Source organism: Aphelocoma coerulescens (assembly GCF_041296385.1).
Source record: "Aphelocoma coerulescens isolate FSJ_1873_10779 chromosome Z unlocalized genomic scaffold, UR_Acoe_1.0 ChrZ, whole genome shotgun sequence".
In the NCBI taxonomy this organism is placed as follows: domain Eukaryota; kingdom Metazoa; phylum Chordata; class Aves; order Passeriformes; family Corvidae; genus Aphelocoma; species Aphelocoma coerulescens.
The window spans coordinates 23213314-23234831 of record NW_027184085.1 but is presented as its reverse complement, the minus strand read 5'-3'; the positions used below and the strand labels follow the sequence as shown (position 1 = coordinate 23234831).

The window sequence follows — 21518 nt, the reverse complement described above, 5'->3', positions numbered from 1 at the left end:
CACATGGAAAAAAAAAAACCATCTTCACAATTAAGCTGAAGAGAAAACTGCAGAACTGCAAAAATATTTCTGCCTAATGTGCAGTTGTGGTCAACAACACAAGCAAAGTTATAAGCACACAGAGGAATAGGATACATGTAGGCTGTTTTGTGGCACACTTCTGCCCTTCACCTCCCCACAACAAACCTTCCGAAATTCGATCTGTATATAAAAACATGGGCTTCAGGTGTATAATGAAAACACTGAATACATAGGAAAAAGTTCTTTTGTGATGAAACAGCAAAGGGATAAGACATTTCTTATAGGAAGCTAAAAAAACAAAGAGGGCTGATGGTAAGCTATAAAAATAATAAAACACTATCATATGCTTGTGTTATCTTAACACAAAACTACAAAAACACGACAGAACAGAAGATGTGGCTAACATTGAAAGCTGATTTAAAAGCATCCTCTTTTGCCCGAGTAAAAAATTTTACAAGAATCCTTAAGAGGGTATGGATATACTTACAGAAAGGCAAAACTAATTATTTGAAAAACAGTAGTAGTTGATCAAAATCTGCCTGAGAACAATGGGCAGAAGACCACCATTGCCCACCACTTGCTGCTATCGTGGTTGCACTACGTCTCTTTCATGACAATAACAAGTTAATGTTTCTTATGATGCAGCCATTCCTGAGGTAAGGAAGCTCAGACCAGAGCTTATATGAATGACAAATGTATATAGTTAAAGAATAATTGCTGCTCACAAAGCAGCAAAAAAGTCCCATGAAGTTCAGTGCATGCCAATAACTATTTGGAAGAACTACTATTTATTTCTCTACTGTAGGATTTTGAAAATTCTTAAAACACATGCTAACCTTTCTTGCAAAATGCATACCAGACTAGAGCCATTATACAACCCATTATTGCAACCTTCATGTCCACAGTACTTCTAAGCAGAGATGCTTCAAACAGGAAAAGAACACTTCAGAGTCAGTCTTAAGATTCATTAAAGTGAAACTACAAACAGCCTAAATGGACAAAGCCACCTAAATCCTAAGAAAGTCTTCCCCTCTAAAGACTATGTCAACAACTTAGAAATAAAATACCATTTAAGGTGTTCTCCCAGTCTGAAAATATCTTTAGTCAAATACTGAGCGAGTTCATGTTTACTATTTCTCAAAGAATTCTCTAAGTCTGTCCTCACTTTAAAATTAAATCTATTTATCCCCTGATATGACAGGTCTGCAGCTTGACCTTGACTTTTGACAAAAGCTATTATTTCTTCTTCATGCATCACCACGCCAAAGAAGTTCTCAAAGTGTATCTTGGTCAAAAGTTCTTTAGAAGACATGAAACAGAAAACAAGATTATTTACTCCTCCCTTCCTGAACAGTTTCTGAGGAAGCCAATAAAACATACCACTGGTAATAACTACTATCATGAAAAAACACTGAACATATTGAACGAAACCTTAGTAAGTAAAGCAGTACCACTTCTACAATTATACCTTGATTCCATATGCACAATAACAAATAGCAAGTCTATATTGCTGCACCAAATATTTTTCTAAGTACTTCCCCACTACAACAAGAGCTTCCCCTCATTTGGTACATACATTTGTCATGAGATTTTCGTAGTCACCCTTGACCTTTTCCCCAAGCTATCCTATTTGGGGCAGGGAAACAAACTTCTCCCCTCAAATGCTACTCAACTCAACCCATACAGCCACGCACTTTTTTCCTCATCCAACTTCTCTCACCAGAGCTCATATTGACCTGTCAGTTCTCCCTTGCACTAACACTGTTCTGTACCATAAGAGATTTCTTGCTGCCAGAGAAATATTTCCTTCTCACAGATCTTATTCATAAAAGCATGTGTCATTTTACCAGTTAATTATCCTATGCAGCATACTCAGGGCTCTCCACATTTAGGAGAGTAGTTGCTTGTACATTTTTGCCATCTAAAATCCTAATGAGAAAAGAAGAGGTGGTTTAGCTTTTTTTTTTCTCATCAGCTGTGTGACAGGTAGGAACAGATGATCACTCTCTTCTTTGGCTTTTCTCCATTACCATAGTTCTGCAATCTCTCATCTCACCATTTCTGCTCAAAATGTTATTTACTGTAGCAGACTATAACCCTCCCTGTCCTTATGTCAGTCATGAGTTTTGCTTTCCATTCCTCCTTTTTCACTTTAAACCCTCCACCTTTTGGGGACTACACCCATTTCCAGTAACTGCTTCACGCTGACAGCCTGTAGTTTTCTCTTGCCTCCTGTTTTTCATTCATGCTGCATCTTCACATATTTTTAAACCCTGAAAATTATCCATCTGAAACTTAATCAATGCCAGTTGCAGTTTTCTCAAGCACTTAGTTCTGACGTCACTTGCCCACACGCCATGAGAATCCCCACAGAAGCCTCTGGTGACCTCAGTTACCTGGTTCACTTAAACCTGAAGATGAACATGTACCAAGGCAGAAGCACGCACACAGATTTACTACATTTTGCATCCAGCTGGAAGAAGGTTATCCATGAATTACAAGAAAATTTTGTTTTCCCTGGAACAAACTATAATATGCATGCATGCATTTATATGAGGGGGAAATGTACTGTATGTAAACATGAACATAAAATCAAATGAGCCACAGGACAAAGCATTAAATTGTGCCGTTTCTATTCAAGAATATTTTGGTTTTGTAGGTTTTGCCATTACTGTAAAACCATTCTTGTATTTATGCTTTCTATATTTCTTTTTCAGCAGCTATGAATTTCGAAGTTAAAAGTTTTCTAAAAGCTGTATCCAGTTACAGTGCTGAATGATTTGAATAATAGACTGCTTGACATATTCCAAGGTAAGTGGCTGCTACTTTCTTTGATATTAGGGTCATATACTGTACTTATCTATTTTTACTCCATGCTCTCCTTTGCCTAGTAATAAATTAATTTCTCACTGTTAGTTTGGCATGTGCCCTACAGTTATATTCATTTTCTCTCCCACTGAAGGAAGAAGTTTTCAAAAGTATTTTTAGAATTAGCCATCACAGATTAAATACAAAATACTACTTTAAGAGGGACATTCCCACATAAAGTCTTAAAAGTCAGTTTTATATTTTTATTTTTAAAAAATTACCTGGTGGTGCTGAACAACATGGGATAATAGTTATTTAACTTATTTACACTTAAGACTTTTTACAATAGATGGATATAATTTGAAAGAATGAGTTTTAACCTTAGTATTTAATTTCTGTTGCTTCCTGGTGCAGAAAACTCAGCAAAGGACCTCATGTACATCTGCAACTATCAATGGCAATGAGAGCTGAGCTTAGATCTGAAAACGGAATACAGACCAAAATATGTAATCACCATCCAGGCAGAAACAATTAGTTCTTACATGATCTGGGTTTTTTCCAGAGCAAGGAGAATGAGGAAATGTTCCAGCTTCTTTGCTGGTTACCAGACCTCAGTAATACTAAAGAGGCATTTTGCACAGTCATCATACAGAAAAACTTCTATTCTTCAGCCTCCACCTTCTAGCTTTGTCTATCCAACAGCTCCATTTCTTTGTAGCTGCCTTCAGGAGAATGGGGAGAAGCAATTTAGCAGATGAACAGTTGTGGGGTATGCCCAGCCCCTGCCCTGGAGGGATCTCTGCTGAGATAAGAGATTTCGCAGTCGCCCAGCAGGACTCCCTGGAAAGGCAACCACTTTGGTCACGGCGAGGAAAGACAGACCCACAATCCTTTAGGAGACACTATGCAGATCATTCTGTAACCCATTGGTCTGTTCCCATCCCAGATCCTCTGTAATCCATTGGTCCTTTACTGATCCCCTGTATCCCTATAAAAGCAAGCCCTCTGGGCCCCTGTAACTCAGAGAGGGTTCTCGTCCCTGGCTCTCCCCTTCTCCGGAGGGGACCAACAATAAAGCTACCTCTGTGCGGAACCAGCCACACGAACCTCTTGTCTCTCTCTCTGGTCTGGTTTGGCCTGGAGGTGCCCTGCAGAGCTGAGCTGGAATCATGAGCTGAATCACTAAAGAGCTGACAGCCTCTGCAAGGGCCCCTCTGCCAGCAGCTGAGGGAAGACACTGGGCCTCGGGAAGGCGATTCCTTTTGGGACCATCTCCCCAGACCGGTCACCTCTTCCTGGGTCAGAGCTGCTGACCCCCCCATCACCAGCTGTAATAAACAGTAGCAATCATGAGGAAAGCAAGCATGAATATGGGAGTGGAATATTGTATTCATGTACTGCAAATGATGAAAGGAATAAAGACATAGGCAAGCAGGGGTGCCACAAGCCTCTGGCATTACTGATTGCCATCTTTAATTTATCCTCAAAAGTGGTAATTCTGAGGTAAAGCAAGGATACCAAAGTCATTCTTAAGCTAACCCACAGCCAGGGAAACATATGACAGCTTGTGTTTTGAGCTGTCAAAGCCATAAAATATGGCAAATAGGTGATTGTGGTGTGCAATCACAGAATAACACCACAGTTGTTGTTAAACACAGACTTGCCACCTAACACTATATGCTGCACTAAAAAATAATATGGAAGAGAATTTCTGGCATCTTCAGACTGTGTGACACATCAACGACTACACATCAGGTGTAGTGACTGCATGTCCATGGATTGTTACTGGCCTGCTTGAAATTTACATTACATGCCAATTTCCTTAGATAAGGGTAATATCCAACGAATTATCTGAAACTCTCCCATTTCAACACCAGATCTTGAAGCCTGTAAACATGAAACTGAATCATAAGCAAAGGTCTTCTATTTCTTGAGTCCTACCACTCATGTAACTCCTTTACTTAACAAATATTTGATGTTGCAAACTACTGTTTCCAAAGGCAGCACAAAGTAGATACCAGCAGTTATCAAAGCTGCAGTGTAGGTCTTAGATACCAACCCCACAAGGCGAGGCTAAAAAATACCTATGACTCTGGTATTTTGTCTGGTCACTTTCATCTATTTTCACAAGGATATGTACCCTATGTTTTACCCCTGCAACTTCTATTTGAATTGCAAATATAAATTGGACACACAAAAAATACTAAAATCCAAGTGAAAGAGAACAAACTACTATTCTTTCCCACAACAAAGAACACCTACCTCCATGAGTTTGCTAACCTTAATTATACCTATAGTTTAGAGATTCCCTAATGGAAAGTGCTACAAAGCACTAACAGAATGAATCATGACACATACTGATACGCCACTGATTGTAAATCTATACCCTTTTTATTCTCACCCAGGGGCTATGTTTCATATACTCATGAAAAATTACTTCCAAGTAGCAAAATGTCATGATTGGAGGCATATATGGTAAACAAACAGACTGAGTACTACCAAGTGTGTGATGTTCTTGTAGCATATTTTTGATAGTGTAGCAAAACAATTATTTGAAAGACTTCTATAGTTAGGATACTTAATTTCTGAATTCAAGTTTCATTGAGGCATAGAAAAAGACAACTGGAAAGAGAAGGTTAAAATTCTTGAAGGCATCCTTCTCAGACCTGCATTATTCATACTTTTCTCCACATTTCAGAATGCAATTACAGAACAAAAAATGCTGCCAGTCTTGCAAGTAAACAATAATTTCATAGAAGACTTTTATACGTGAAAGAACTTTAAACAAAACCACTTTAATGATGGCCTCAAAACATGTGAAATGCTTAAACTGACATGCAGCCTCCCACTTTTTAAAGGCTACTTACATCAATGACTGATGAACTCGAAAGACTTAATCCCTCTAGGTCTGCTGCTAAACTCGGGGACAAAACAGCTGCTGTAGGAACTGCCACAGGAGTTGTCACAGGACAAACTAGAAGTAAAAGAACAAGAGATACTTAAACTGAAAAACAATTTAAAATACTGGGAAAGACAATGATTATTTTTTCATTGCACAAAAAAGGTTTTCATCCTCATCTAACTATTATATTCTTGTATGTATGTTTCTAAATAGAAGATTACATTTTCAGACATATAGCCCCAATACTCAGAATAAGCAATGAAAATACAAATACAACTCATACATGTACTGATCATGTGATTTATTTTAAAAGTATTCTCTCCATACATGTACTGATCATGTGATTTATTTTAAAAGTATTCTCTCCCCTTTCCCATTTTTCCTCTATTTTATCTTTCAGTTTGATACTGCATACTATGCAGCACTTTTTCATTTACAGGCTACATGCAAAGTACATGTTAATGCAATTCTGACATGCTGCACCTATAGAAGTAAACTTTGAGAAGGCTACTACAAGTATAGCTAAAAAACAGTGCCAGCTCTGTCTTACCCTTCCAAGAGTACCATTTCACACTGTTCTTCAGAAATGTGATTTTTAGCATAATATAATACCCTAATTGGCTCATAGATTTCACAGGTGTTGTACAAGTAAAATCCATTATTACCTGAGAAAATAAGCCCACTTTAACTGAAAACAAGTCCAGACACACACAAATTCTCAAAGTAAATGTTTTATATGATAGTACATTCTAAATTTTGAAACAATTCATCAATTATAAAACAAAACCTTGTAATAGCTGTGCTTAAAAATAATTTGACAGTCTAAGCATTTATTCTGTTAGGAAACTGGTACAATAAAAGAAGAGAATCAATGTTTCAGACATTTAAAATTCATTGAATTAACTTAATTGAATCTACGCCTTGGGAAAAATGAGGCTTTAATCAAGATACTTACAATCATCTAAATCTAAGAGGAACACTTCTTGTTTCTTTGGAGTCTTTCTTTCTTGTGCTGGTTTTTCTTCTTTCTGTCAAAATACATGAATATTTCATCTTTCACCATATCAGGAAAAGAAAAGCATTTAATACTTTTATAAAGCAAGTGCATTTTTTTATTACTTTTATAAAGCAAAATGTATCCATTTTCAGGGTTTGGCATCCAGAGAATTCACCTACTGAGAAAGATTTCTTTATATGATTAAACTGAACCTAAATTCCACAACTGAATTTCTGAAGCCCATGTATTCATTTAATATTAATCATTGTTGCTACATAGAAAATATTTGGTGACAAATCAGCTACTTCTGTTGAGACCATTAAAAGAGCTAGCAGCTTTTTTTTTTTTTTTAAGACAAAAGATTTGGGTACTAACACTTCTCTCTTCATATGAAAATCAGGTCAAAATCTATTCACTAAGAAATACAGCATTATTTGCAGTTATCTAGGAGCATGGAATTCTGTCCAATTATCGACCGTGATTTACTTAATTGCTGGAAAACAATAGAAAGTTGATTCTTGTCAAAAAAAATTCAGTTTTAAGTCTTAAGATGAGTTCTAACATGTAAGAATTGGCACTACCCTAAGTAAATACTAGAGAAGTAATAATCCCAGTACCTTGACAAACAGTATTTCCACAAAATTTGTTTCAATACCTAAATAAAAAGTTCTGAACAAATCTTCTGAGTGTTGGCTATATCTACAGAGCATGTCTAGATAGTGGTGATTCAGGAAAGAATTTAGTGTGTTACAGCACAGTACGGACTGCCAAAAGGGTGGTTTAGTAGAAGGGACTGACCTTGCGATATAGCCAGAACCTTGTGTATCGAACAGTTTTGTCCTCATGTTGTTCCTACCCACTCTAAAGCATCCTTCATTTGTGTCAGCTGAGAACTCCTTCTACCTTCATCCAATCTGGCTCACTTACCAAACAGAAGGCTTTGCCATTCCCTTAGAAAATATGTTAACTACCTTTAGACCTTAATACATTGCTCACTACCCAAGCTATTGCAAGTAACTTAAATGTAGTCTTTCCAGGAGTCACACTTTCTAGTTTACCAGTTTCCTCTTCAACAGTACATGACAGCCAAATGCACATACAAATGTAATTGTTTTACCATTTCTAAGAAACTAACAGGTCTAAGTAAATCAGTAAATCTCCTTATGCTCATCTAGGCCATCATTTCTTGAGCATTCTGGACACTCAGGGTACAAACTTCTAGAAGGGCTTGGAGCCAATTCAGCAGCTAGTACTACTTCTTTTAACTGGAACCATAGAATTAAATGACACCTCTTTTCTCAAAGTGCATTTCCTTTCTTCTGGTCTCTCAGCTTCACAGTCAGTTGCAAACAAATAATATAATGATTTTATATTTTTCTGATTTTGGGAGAAATTCAATGGATCCCTTCAAAGAACATGAAAGAAACTAGCCAATGTTCTCACTGTTTGAAGCCATTGATGTTAATGACTACCAGGCTTGACCTCAGCCATGATGACATTGCTTATCATGTTCTTCCTTATAAATCCCATGGCTCAAACAGACAGTAGTCACTTATATAATCCCTACAAGATATGATTCAGGTATTCTGGGAGAAGAATCACCTTGTGGACTGAAAAAAACAGGAGCCACTATTTTAAAAGTTATTTTAAAATCATCATACTTTGATGGTCCTTATCACTATGGTATTTGAGTCTTCTACTACTGCTGATTTATCTGAAACCTAAAACTCCTTTGGACAAAGAAAATACTACAAAACAGCTTTTAAATGGTGCTGAAGTTATACCATTTCTTATATGTTTTGTCCAGAATTAGTGAGGGACACTTGCAGAACCAACTTTCTTGAATTCCATTCTGCTCACAACTACCAGACTTTTCTCTTCCGTTTATTGGCAAGTCATTAAGCTTATTTTGGCTATTTTTGTTTTAAATCTGAAATAAGGACGAATAGCGTACTTCATAAGCTACAAGTTCTACTTTAATTACTCGTGCCAGAGACACCATTTTGTGACAATCCTTCTCGTGAATTCCAAGCCACTTTATAGCATTATTTGGTGAATATTTAGCCCTGAATTTTGGGTTTAGCTGTTATCTCTAGCACTTTCAGTAAAAATTATGTAACACAACTTTTTACCTAAACTAGAAACTCTTCAGAAACCAAAACAGACTAAAGGGGAACTCAGTTTAACAAAAGGCAAATATATTAGAAGTACCCTCAATTTCCAAACTCTTTCTCTCCCCACTTATCCATAAGATACAGTTCTACCTTCAACTATGATTAAGGTTCAAAGCTACAGCTTTATATTTGATAAATATTTCCACAGAGATGGGCTGTCCCCATCTCCTTTTATTATGCAGCCAATGAAAAGTCTCTAAAAAGTGGCGCAACCCACACAAGAGCCACACAAGGATGAGAATTCTATATGCTTCAATACAGGTTTCTAAAACATTAGGAGTCACAGTCAAAGAATCCTCTTACTGTTTACTGAAGACAACTAAGATGGGCATTCTAAGTCACAAATAATACCAATAGTATGCTTCAGTTTGCTTCTTCTGTCACAAGTACAAAAAGTACACAAAGCTTAAGGTGTACTTTTATAAGGTAAAATCCATTCCTGCACTGGTATTACTTTGAATCAACTACTTTGAATAATACATCTTTAAAAATGGGGAAAAAAATCCTTCAAGAGAACTTACTTCTTATACTTCAAAACAAAATAAAATGGTCCTAAAATAAGGCACAAGTAAAAAATCCTTGAACCAACGTATGGCAAGGAAAACTTTTCATTGCACACTTTATCAGAAGACTGCATTTAATTGTATTAGTTTACTATTAAGAACAAACAAACAAACAACTCCACCAAATAGAAAACAAAAAACCCACAAACCTGACCTTACCATCAGGGAAATGTAAAATCAAGAGCTAATTAAATCAAGATAAAGCTAACGTTAAAGTATGGTCATGTCTTATTTCCAACTTCAGTCAAGTATTCAAGCTTAAGAAAATACCAGGCTACTCATATGTGTTTTTGTGCTATATGTACACAAAACCACACATTTTCATGCTTCTATGTATTTCTACATATAGGTATGTACATTAATTGTGTGCAATTCTGTACAAAACACCAAAGAAATCTATTTATGTGGGTCCTGCCTATTATAAACATGATAATTTTTTAATTTGTTTTTTCAAAGAAAAGAAAATTGATTGGCTATCTATGAACAATAAACAGCCAATGACTGCAGATATTTCTACTGAGTAAAGAAAGCTTTGCATTTGAAATCAAGACAATAAAAAGGTTCTGACGTGTCTGACATTTCTATGTAACACAATTTTTCATCTTTTTTTTTCTTTAAACTAAGCCTACAATATAACCCAAACAGTTTTCTACCAAGAAAGCCCACTATGGGAAAAGCAGAATACTAAACAAAGAAGTTAAGGTATATTCCATCAAACATTTCTCCATTTGCAATTCATCTTGGTAATAGAGATAGAACCTGGTAAATGCATATAGGACTTGAAGCAGGAGATTTCTCTTGCTCAATGCATAATTCATGTGCTCCGCCTGCAAAGTGTGTAAAATGAGAATTTCACACCGCAGCATGAGCCATGGAGATGCAGAGAAAAGGCAGATGAAATCATATTCTGCTGTGCGAATTTTATTTCTTATCCTCCCAATATTTATACAAAACCATCACTGACAATCCAAATGCATTGACAGATCACCCACTGTTTCCATTGTGTTAGCACTTGAAAGGAGATCAGGCAGAAAGATAGACAATTTGTTTTTGTATATTTTTTAAATAGTGGATCAGGTTTTTAACAGCTGAGTGACTGTATTATACTTGTATAAGGAGGTCAACAGTAGCTGATTTTAAAACCCCAGTGTAGAGACACCTACTTATACATGCATCATTCTCAAATCTGCATTTCGGCTCTACAGTATTTATGTTTACAGTATAATACGTATCTGAACACCTCAAACTATCCATATTTCAAAATTATATAAAAGACGGTAGTACAAGAGACTGACTTTTCTGTTCACTGCAGCTCAATTACAGTGAACACAACAGCTTTTTCAAAACAATTTGTCAGGACAAAAAACATTAAACCATTAATAACATATTCAGGAGAATAATCTGAAGTTTTTGTAGTGTATTTTAATGCCAGTAAGTGCATGGATGTATGTAGAAATTAAGCTCCAATGTGAATGTAATCAAACCTTTTTTATTAAGAAAATTTTGCGGAACATGGCAATGGCACCCAACACAATTTATATATATATCCAATGGTAAACATCACCCAACACATCAGTGATGTAACATAGTTCATAATATGTGGCAAACTGAGAAACCATAAAAATAGAGCTCACTAACCACAACTTCTTTTATTAATATGTACTTCAGAAAATATTTTCAGTTTTACTGAAAAGGAAATCCTAATCTCCCCATATAGATGGTCCAAATTAAGAACACAATCCAGCAGAATAAAATAAACAATGTCTTTTCTAATGACAAACTATCAGAATAAAATATGCATTTCTGAGAGCCTGGCAGAAAGCATCTGCTTCCCGGGTGGTCTGAAAGTAAGTCAGGAAGGAAGCAGAAAAATACATATGTGTAGTTCTTGTAAAATGTACCTTGACACATAAGGGGGTCTATATATAAGACTTTAACGATAAGGTTCTTCAAAGTTCGTTAAAAATTGTTTTTTCTTTCCAGCTACGAAGGGGTTATCTAGGTTATCATCAGTTACCTTCATCTATCATTACAGGGCTCAAAACAGGTTTCTCTCAAAGAAATCTATTAATCTAGTCAGCATAGCAATCACATTTAATAAAAAATACCTGTGATTCTCTTCCCCCACCCCCTTATCTAATTACGTATCTAAAAACAAACAAGTACCAGAAACACCAGAAGTATAAATGCAGGAATCAAACATGGTTTAAATGGAAACTAACTTCAAGGTCCCAGGGATTAATATCATACACTGAAACAGTCCTCCTTGCTCCATGACATTAAATAAACTACCCCCTGCCCCTTCACATATGACCATTGCTGGTTACAGGTCATCAGCCATAGCTTGTTGCCCTAAATGTTAGCTAAATGTGCTAATTTCTAAATGAAAGAGAATTTAAGGAACATTTAGCTTCTGCACAGTGAGCTCTGTGCTATCTTTTCAATAATCTCTTTGCTACTTTTCTTGCTGCCATGCATATAAACCCATTGCTATTTGTTTTAATGTCTTTTGTGGTGTTTAAAAGCTTTGCAATTTTTCCCCTCGATCATTTGACTCTACTCTCATCAAGTCTTCTGTCAACTGTTTAAAAATACTTCTTGTTCCTAACACATTTCTTTTTAGGAGCTTCTTAATCAAGTAAGACTTCAGAACTACTGCAACATTCTTTCTCTTCTCTTAAAATCCAAGGCCTTGACAACTTTCCATTGACTTCAACAATTCAATCCCAAGCTTCTTGGACATTCCAGTTCTCATATGCAGTGTATTTGACTTCACACATTCTGCTGTTTGAAAATACAAAAAGCTTCTTTATGCTAGTAGTCCCCACATATCCTGTGAAAGAACCAAACAGTTTAGAGAACTGTAATGAAAGAAATTACGAACAAGGTGTTGACATCCTGAGAAAAATGGAAAAACACTGCAGAGAGAAGACAGTATTGTTTGAATATGGTTTTGCAGTGGCTGCTTAGAGCTAAGAACATCAGAGTAGGTACTACTTTCTGGTGAAAAAATACCATGGGCTATGAAAAGGTGCAGTCTGTTACAATTAATTCATGTCCCATCTAGTATCAAAGGAGTTTATTCTGAGAGGATTTGGTTATATTTTTTGTGCTACCATTTTTTGGCAAGATCCAGTCTGGCTGCTCTAGAAGAAAAATAACTTAGACACAAATGTGTTACCCAATGTGTTACCTGGTCAAGAAACAATGATCAAACCATGGAAACACATCTGCATTTCTCAAATAATACAGCCTCACTTCATCTTTTGTTCTACTGGGTTGAAGAAGGGAATTGATTAAAAGTTAAGGTTACAAATCAAGAGTTCTTAGGCAAACCCATAAAGTTACAAAACAAAGATCATGTACAATATGAGTTCAAGATTGAGAGAAATAGAGAGCCTTACCTCCTTAATTAAAGGAAATGCACATTTTAACAGCTTAGTAAAGTAATGGCCTTCCAACTTAATTGGTCAAAACACACCGGTCCACCAGCTTCAAAAATTTCAAGAAATGCAACAAAGGATGTCTACTTTCACTATTCTGCCATCTATATAGGAGTCCTGACTGAAATGTCTTGGCTTAACTTAAAATGCATTAGCATTTCACTTAATTTTCAATACTGCACATCAGTATTAAAATGGAAACTTATGAGCTACAATTCTACCCTTTAAAATTTTTTTAATAAATATATGGAAAGAAATGCATAGGAAGTATTTGATAATAAAAAGATAACTGTCAGAAATTCGTCTTCTTGTCAGAAGTTCTTCCCGAACAGATTCAGCAAAAAGTTCCTCATCTAGTATTTTTAAATGCAATATAGGTAGGTAAACAGTAATCAATTCATGCCAATAGCATTAATAGTTAGTTCTATGATGCTAGTTTGAGTACAATGAACTTTTAAGCCTCTTTTCTTCACTAAGGTAAGCAATTAAATCTTAACTGGCACATGAATGGCTCTGTTACACATTTTTGCATCCTCACGTATTTTTGAAACCAATTAAAAAAAAGGTATTTGAAAGCTTGCTATTTCATACATGTTCTAAGAAAGCTCACAGATTTTGAAGTAAGAGAACTCTTTATTCCTATCAAACACAGGCAGCAAGTAAAAGTTGACTGCTCATTAGGAATACTAATCCTACTCATCTATATATACACCTCAATGATAGATTCATTAACTGCACTATTCTCAATTCTAAAAGAAAATTTTAAAACTAAGCTAGTATTTCTATTAGAACACCTTCAAACACTTAAGAAACAATATATTAACATTTGTTTCTTGGTTTTCTTTCCTCTCAGACCCAGGTACTACAGCTATACTTTAAGATTCCATTTTAATAAAATGACCATCAACATCCATGTATTAAGTTTCACCAGTTCAACAGTAACCTAAAAAAATTAAATTAAAATACAATTAATTTTATGATAAAAGAATAATAGACTACTAGAAAAAATATTGTGTTCTGTGTATTAAAAAATAATTAGATTATATTCTTCTTCTTCATCTATATGGAGTAAAAATAACATGAAATTATATAAACCGAAATATGGGGTTTTGTTATAAAAATACTCTTACTAGCTTAAACTATCAAACCACTTTTGGACCGGTTGCCCTATGAAAAGCAATAATTTTTTCATAAATTCTGGATCTTTTCAGGTGTGCATAAAACTACTATCCATCTTCATTCCCACAGAAAGAAACATGGATAGATGGTTAGATACATATTTTCATATTTTATAGACGTTTTAAAAAAACGTATTTTACCTTACTAACCTTATTAGAGGTAGCATTTCTAGATTTTTCAGACTCAGAGTCACTTTTAGAGTCGGATTCTGACTTGGAGCCTGAAGAACATTCTCCTGATGAAGTGTACTCTGTATCAGAGGAACTGGATGTGCTTGTTGTTTTGGAAATCCCCTTTGCTTTCTTCTTAATATCCTCTGAATCACTATATATTTAAAAAAAAAGTTAAGAGACATGTAAAACCATCTAAGGAATCTGCTTAGGCAATATCCTACATCAGTATTTCGAAGTTTTATTAAATGAGTTTTAAGTCATTATTTCCATCCACAATAAAAATCTCAGCTATGAATGAAGAAGTAATTTATTTAAGGCTATACAAAATTGTTCTATTACACTACACAATACACCATCACATGTAGACTAAATCAACAAAATAGCCAAACAAAATGTGAACATATTAAATATTAAAAATATTATTTGCATGCATCAAGCTTGTGACATAACAAAAGGGATTGCAGACAACTTTTTAAATAAAGATGCTTTCATACTATTCCATCTATGATAAATAGAATGTTGGTGTAGCATGTTTTTGCAAAGTAATATTATGTAAAAAAAAAAAACCACCTCAATGAATTCAGTTTATTCCTTTGTTAATTCTTCTAAATAAAACTGCGCCACTTAGAAATAAGACCTATAATGTTTACAAATAGTTCAACCCAACGAAGAGTTTATACACAAGAGCTGTATTATATTCCTTCGGTCACATTGAATGCCTTACAGCTTCAGTGACATTGTTCTTCACACAGTTAAGTTCTGCTCACCCTGCCAACGCTGGATTATGTTGGTCTGTGTTAACAGCTACTGAATATTATCTGCCTTGTTCACATCTAATAATACTTTAACTACCAATTAGTAGATTACCCTTTTGTCTCAAGGGGAGTTACTACCACAGGAAATGAAAATTGTTTTCTAATAGTTATCATGGAGGAGAAAAATTAATATTGCATACAGAAAAAAACTCCTCTGTTCTTGGATCTGCAGACAACCCTTTTATACTTCCAAATCAGGTGTTTCATACACTACCTGATTCAGCTTCCTTCCCAAGACAATAAATTGGTTATTGAAGTGCTTGAAGGGTAACAAGGTCAACAATAATTAAACAAATCTAGACCACTCAACTATTAAGGGTCCCTTTGGAGTCATATTAAATTGTTACACATTTTTGCTTAGCTTTAGAAGCAGTACAAAAGAATGTACTACACTGCATCACTGAGATGGCAATGTTTTTAGACGAAAAAAATACAGAGAAGGAGAACTGAAAATCTAACATGACAGAGATCAAAACAATCAGAGCCAAGTCTTCCTCCTCTTAAGAACTTCCTATGACTGAATGCCTAAATAAAATGGAATCAAAATTATTTAAAATCAATAACATTTAGGCCATGCCTACCCATGTAACTGAAGCCAAAATTACCTCCCCAAATTTTAGCCAAAACCATGAAGCAGAAAATTTGAAGCTTGCAAAGCTAAAAATGAAACAACAGTACACTTCACAAAAACAGTCTAATGTAGCATATCTGATTGTTAGAATTATGGTGAAAAGCAGGTACTATCAAAATTATGTCTCAATATGACAACATTTAAAAACTTGTTTGAGGTCAGTGACTTAGACAAAAATTCCCTAGCATTTAAATTTTCTTCATGACAACAAAATTATCTATATTTCATTCACTGCCATTCATCAGAAGCTGTAGCTGCATTAACAAATAAGTTACTGTGAACCCATTATATGTATGAAGTTTTTTTTTAATAATTTATCTTTAGCTTGGCTTTAAAACTAGATTTGAAGATTAAAAATGTTACTTTACTGCACATCAGCCAGTTTTGATGGGTAATAATTGTTTATCTTACTGCTTAAAATTTCAGATGTTATTCTAATGAAAAGAATTTACTGGTAACTAGCTTTTTAACTTTGCGATGATGAAAAGCCTGTATTAATTTAACCTACAGATTTCATTTGTTCTGAACAGGAAAAACAATATAAATCACTTTTAAAATCATTAAATCCTGACTTAAATTAATAAAGTCATAATTAGGGCATTATGCTGTGTTTGTTATGGAAGTGGCAAGGCGAGCTGCTTTAATTACTGTCTGTAATAAAAGGAGCAGAGTGTGTACTGCGCCCCAATCAGCGCTGTCAGCCACGACTGAGCTGAGCTGCAAACTCATCAAGTGAGCTGGCAGCAGACTACAGAGTAAAGGGCGATCATGTCTGCAGAGGCCACTTGCTGACAGCAGTGGAAGAAACAGATTCATACAATCCAAGGTATTAGCCCCAATTACTCAAAATTTTAATGATACTTTAATACATGATAATGCTGTTGATAATAGGCAATCTTAAAAGCGCTAACACTTAAATATCTTACGACCGTTTCCCTTCACAGCCCTTGCCTCTAATATTTGGATCATAATCTTTTTAATATAACATTATTTAGAAAAATCAATTGTCTTAGTTACATAATGGCAAAGTGTTGAAGGACTTAATTTTAGCTCTCAGCAAAATTGCAGCAAAAGGTAATTAAGTGTTTCACACAACTATTTGATCACTTATTCAGCCTCCCAAGGTTACACCAATTTTCAACAAGCCACCCAAGATTTTACTAAAGTCAGAAATTACCCAAACATAAGAGTAGTCTGATTAATGAAAATATGAACCAAGTTCATACACTGAGTATTACTAGTATACACTGACATCACTCCTTGGCCAATAAACCTCCAAAATAGCCTAATTAAAGGCTTGGCAGACTGCTAACAGGAAGAGTGCTTTAACACTAGTTTCACAAAAAATTAAAACCATACAAATGTATACCTACCTTTCATCGACAGCTCTACATGTTTTCTTTGCAGCACTTTCTTTGCTGTCTGATTCACTGTCAGTTGATTCTTCATTGGGAGAGGAACTCCCACTACTCTCATCAGTGCTGCCTTCCTCTTTATCTTCCTTCTCACTTTCACTGTCAGACCCGCTCCCTGAAATGAAAACAGCCCTTACAATTTTGTTCTAAATATCTTAAATAATTAGTATTTTAGAAATCCAAGTTTGTTTTAAATTAAACAATGGCTTAGTATTTTAAGATCCACAGGCAAGATTTAGTATTATTTACCCTGTACCGAAAGCAGGCAAGGGAATTACTTTCCCCTTGTATCTACAAAATTTTTAAAATAGTTTAAGTTCAAAACCTGTCCTCTTCAGCCTACTTTTATTATTACTAAGTATTATACTTTTTCAAATTAGAAAGCCAAATAATAAATTAATTGCATGTGGATTCTTCGAAGTTACATAACCCTATTAGAAGCTGGAGATGACCTCAAATTTTCTAGTCTTTACATTCACTTAGCTGCAAAATTATCTTCTCAAACAGCTGCTTAATTAGATAATCTGTTCTTAAATACCCATAGTGACTATGATTGAATCACTGATTTAAACAAATTATTAATCTTCTAATTAATCATATAGTTACCAAATATTCAAATATCTGAAGTGAGTATATGTTCTATTGCTTCAGAAAGCACTAATTTTAGTGATACAATTCTTTAACATTTTTGCGTATTTCCTCAGTTTAGGAACTGGAAGGAAGCAGATCCATATTCAGATTTTAAGATGCCCCTCTTCCATTCAACTAGATGACGATAATTCTTTCAAGTCTCTAATCCTAAACATTTTCTGTGTCTCCCATAATTCTGGGAGAATTATGATCTTTACCACATCTGAAATATACTAACATCTTCTGAAACAGCTGTCTTGGGGAACTACCTATCTGGCAATAAATGGGGGAACAGTTAAGAGAACCTCTGCTTACTGAACTTGATAGGCAGCTGTTACCCTCTTCATCAATATCCCCATTATAACAAACAGAAAACATCAGGTAGAACATCAGAGAAATACTGTAATACATTTTGCTGAATAAAAGATCATGAAAGACTATACAATTAAACAAATCTGGCCATTTATCAGCACAGCAGCACATGCTATCAAAATAATTCCTCATCACCACCAAATTCCAAAAAACATTTAAGACTTAAGGTTCCCAACAACTAAGCATCTTGGCACTTTTCATGCAAACAGCTATGTGCTTTCAGTTTTAACTGGAGTAACAAACTCTCCTTACTCATACTAGACTCTAATGAGGATAAAAATAGCATGCCGGCTTTTTCACCTGGGAAACGAATCAAAGACTAACTTATTTAATACAGTGAATGTAAAATTTCCCCCCAGTTTATTGAGTTTATACACAGCTCTGGCTTTGTTTGCAATTTGTTTTTTCTTTTATGTACCAGACAGTTCTGAAGATACAGTTTTCCAGGCAATGAAAATACAAGTTGCTTTCCGAAGACTTACCTGATGAACTGGTACTGGCAGACTCATCTTCCTCCTCTTCTGATTCAGAGTAGAACTTTTCAGGAGGTTTCTCCTTCTTTGGCTTGCCTAGAATTCCAGTCCATTCCTTTGCCTGTAAATAAATTCCAATTCATATTTACCTTCGCAACCAGCAATACAAAAATATACACACAACACATGAAGAAAAACATTCATAGTAATGGTATTAAGCTGTTGCGAAATAAATCATCTAAGCAAGTCAAGAGAAGCTATTAAACTTCTCTTACTTTACACAATAAGAGAACTAGAAGTTTGGTATATACTATAAAAGGTGAGATATGTCTATTCGATAGTCCAGAAAAAGATTTAGTAAGATAGATTAAAAGCATCAGTAATAATAAATAAATTTCTATGCCAAAAGAACCTGAAGGCTGAGACTTTTATTTCTAGATCCAGCTGACTATGACTAGAATTAAGGTTCAATAGGGGCTAGTCACCACCTTTATCATCCCAAATTTTAAGTGGAAAACAGATGTAGACACTATAGGTAGCCACAGACAAATTATATTTCACTTCCATTGCAATTTGCCAAATAAAAGTAGTTTTTGCTATCAAGAGAATGCCAAAATGAGGCAGTATTTCCCCTAGACTTTTTTCCTTCCATCTACCTCCATGCTACTACAGAAGCAGTGTTAAAATTCAGGACAGGAGAAAAAAGCAAACTGGCAGACAACTCTATCAACAGCATGATACAGGTCTGCCTCATCGACTGATCTGATCTGGAGTAACTTTTGAAATAGCTCTAACAGTGACCTGCAAGGCTGAACAGCTCTAGAGGCACACTGGCTTCCTCTTAAACACCAAAAGCTGCTAGGGTAGGGCCTAAAAAGCCAGTATTCTTTTGGATATAAATGATAATTTGCATGTGGAATACAGCTAAACTCAGCTTCACTCACACAGGCAGTATTAGGGAAACCACAAAATTAATGAAAATGAGATACCCTCCAAAGAAAATACTTGCAAAAAAAATCCCAATATGGCTGAAGGATTTTCCTGCTCATTGTGAGCTTTAAATAGCTGGATGAGGATGTTTTTTACTATGTTGTAGGTGGATGTTATGCCATTTCAGCAATTTCCTGTAATACTTTTTGGTCTTATGCACAAAAGCACCTTCCCACATTCTCTCTTCACACATTCTGCCAACCCTACCATTCATAATCCTCTATTTGAGCTGATTACCTCCAAATTCTTCCCATAAATGCTTTTAGAAGTTTGTACACAAATACCACTTTTCCTGAAACACATATAAGAAGGCAGACACATAATACTACAGTAATAAGGAGAAATGCTTGTTCTATCAAATTTCTGGCCACTGGCTCCTTTAAATCAGACCTGTTTTTCGGAATTTTCTTTGCTCATTCTGTGTGTAACATCTCATATGCAAATTAATTCATCCTCGATTTACTGAGCAAGTTGGCTCATGCAGTTGACTGCATGCTTTTCTGTGTGTACCTGTTACATTAATGCCATGCCTCCAAGAGCACCATCAGCACGCTGTATACCAATACGTTTACATTTCTGTTACTGATCAACAGCTTTCACTGGTATTCCAGTAGGACTTTGGTACCTGACACATAAATCACAACTCTGGTACCTAAACGTGACTTTGCCTCAGAGTTTACGCTACAGTAACACAAAGCTATTGCTAGTAGGGAACGAGCCCTATGTGTCAACACATGCATAAACTTTTCTTATCCTCTCCAGATTATCTGAAATGTAAACCCTGGTCTCTTCCAAACTTAACACTTCAAACATACATAATCTAATCCCTGTAGCTGCTTTTTGTTGTTTGTATTACCTTTTTCAGGTTTTTTTTGTTTAGCCTTGGATTTGTACTCAAACCAACCTTTTCATTTCTGACTTTGTTAGTCCAGCTACACTCAATTAACATACTGCAGCAGAGTGAAGATAAAAGATGCGAAATCTGAAGTGAGATGGAGCTGAAAAAAGCCTATTTAATCCACAAGTGAAACAGAAGTGGCCTACAGTTTTATCCACTTCTGTCATTGAAAAGAACTAGCATTAAGAAAGTGTCCAGATGCTCCATTTCTAAGACAAAATAAGCAACAGGGATGTTCCCATGCATCAACGGCTTTCAACACAGCCCACAGATAGTATTTAAATACTTGTAGTTTTGGCCTAATACTCTGTATTGACAAGTGCCTTCAGCAAAGTTACTTTCAGTGACACTGACGTACCGACTCGGCCACGTCAACGTTTCGGACGGAGGGGTCAGGTGCCACCTCTGGCCAGTCGGACAGCTCCAGGTACCCAGTGGCTCGGCTGTTCAGTGTGTGAGACAAGGTGCCAAGCTGGAAATGATCCCGATCTATTAAAAAAAAAGGGGGGAGGGAAGAAATACACAAACACTGTGAGCTCTACCACAAGGAGCAATCTTAATCAGGGCTAAAGGTAATTGCCATTGTATTACCTCAAATGTCATGGAATAAATATAAACTAGGAAGCTCTTCATAGGTCAAAAAACTGATTTCAGTCCATAGATTACAATAATCTCCCCCATAATGGTCAATAAAAAAGCTAATCAGTCAGTGTGTTTAGAGGTGTTGCTCTGAAATGTAGCTTCTCTAAAAATTACTTTACTGTGAATATTAAGAATGACAGCACAGTTAAACAATCCATATACATGTCTTGGCACAAACACATCCAGAATTTTAATAGTTTTCTTCAAAATGGAGCTCCTTTTAAAGCTTCAAAACTAGACCTAAGTAAGTATGAAAATTAAAATGCAAATTGCCACAATAACAGAGTATTTTTAATTTAGATAGCCTGATAACCTTTTAATTTGAGAAGACAGACAATGGATCCTACTACTAAAGCAACATGGAAAATGCAGAGGGAAAATTATAATTTTGG

The 21518-nt window shown here is 35.5% G+C and overlaps 1 protein-coding gene across 1 annotated transcript in view; it reads right to left on the bottom strand.

Annotated features, from left to right (window-relative positions):
* Nucleotides 1-21518, bottom strand: part of AP3B1 (adaptor related protein complex 3 subunit beta 1) — a 154960-nt gene that overhangs the window by 48161 nt on the left and 85281 nt on the right. Inside the window, exons 17-22 of the mRNA XM_069001009.1 lie at nucleotides 20843-20973; nucleotides 18606-18717; nucleotides 17080-17236; nucleotides 14237-14411; nucleotides 6687-6759; nucleotides 5697-5803 (exon numbers count right to left, since the gene is read on the bottom strand). Coding sequence (XP_068857110.1) covers nucleotides 5697-5803; nucleotides 6687-6759; nucleotides 14237-14411; nucleotides 17080-17236; nucleotides 18606-18717; nucleotides 20843-20973 — 755 coding nt within the window. The remainder of the gene's footprint in view (nucleotides 1-5696; nucleotides 5804-6686; nucleotides 6760-14236; nucleotides 14412-17079; nucleotides 17237-18605; nucleotides 18718-20842; nucleotides 20974-21518) is intronic.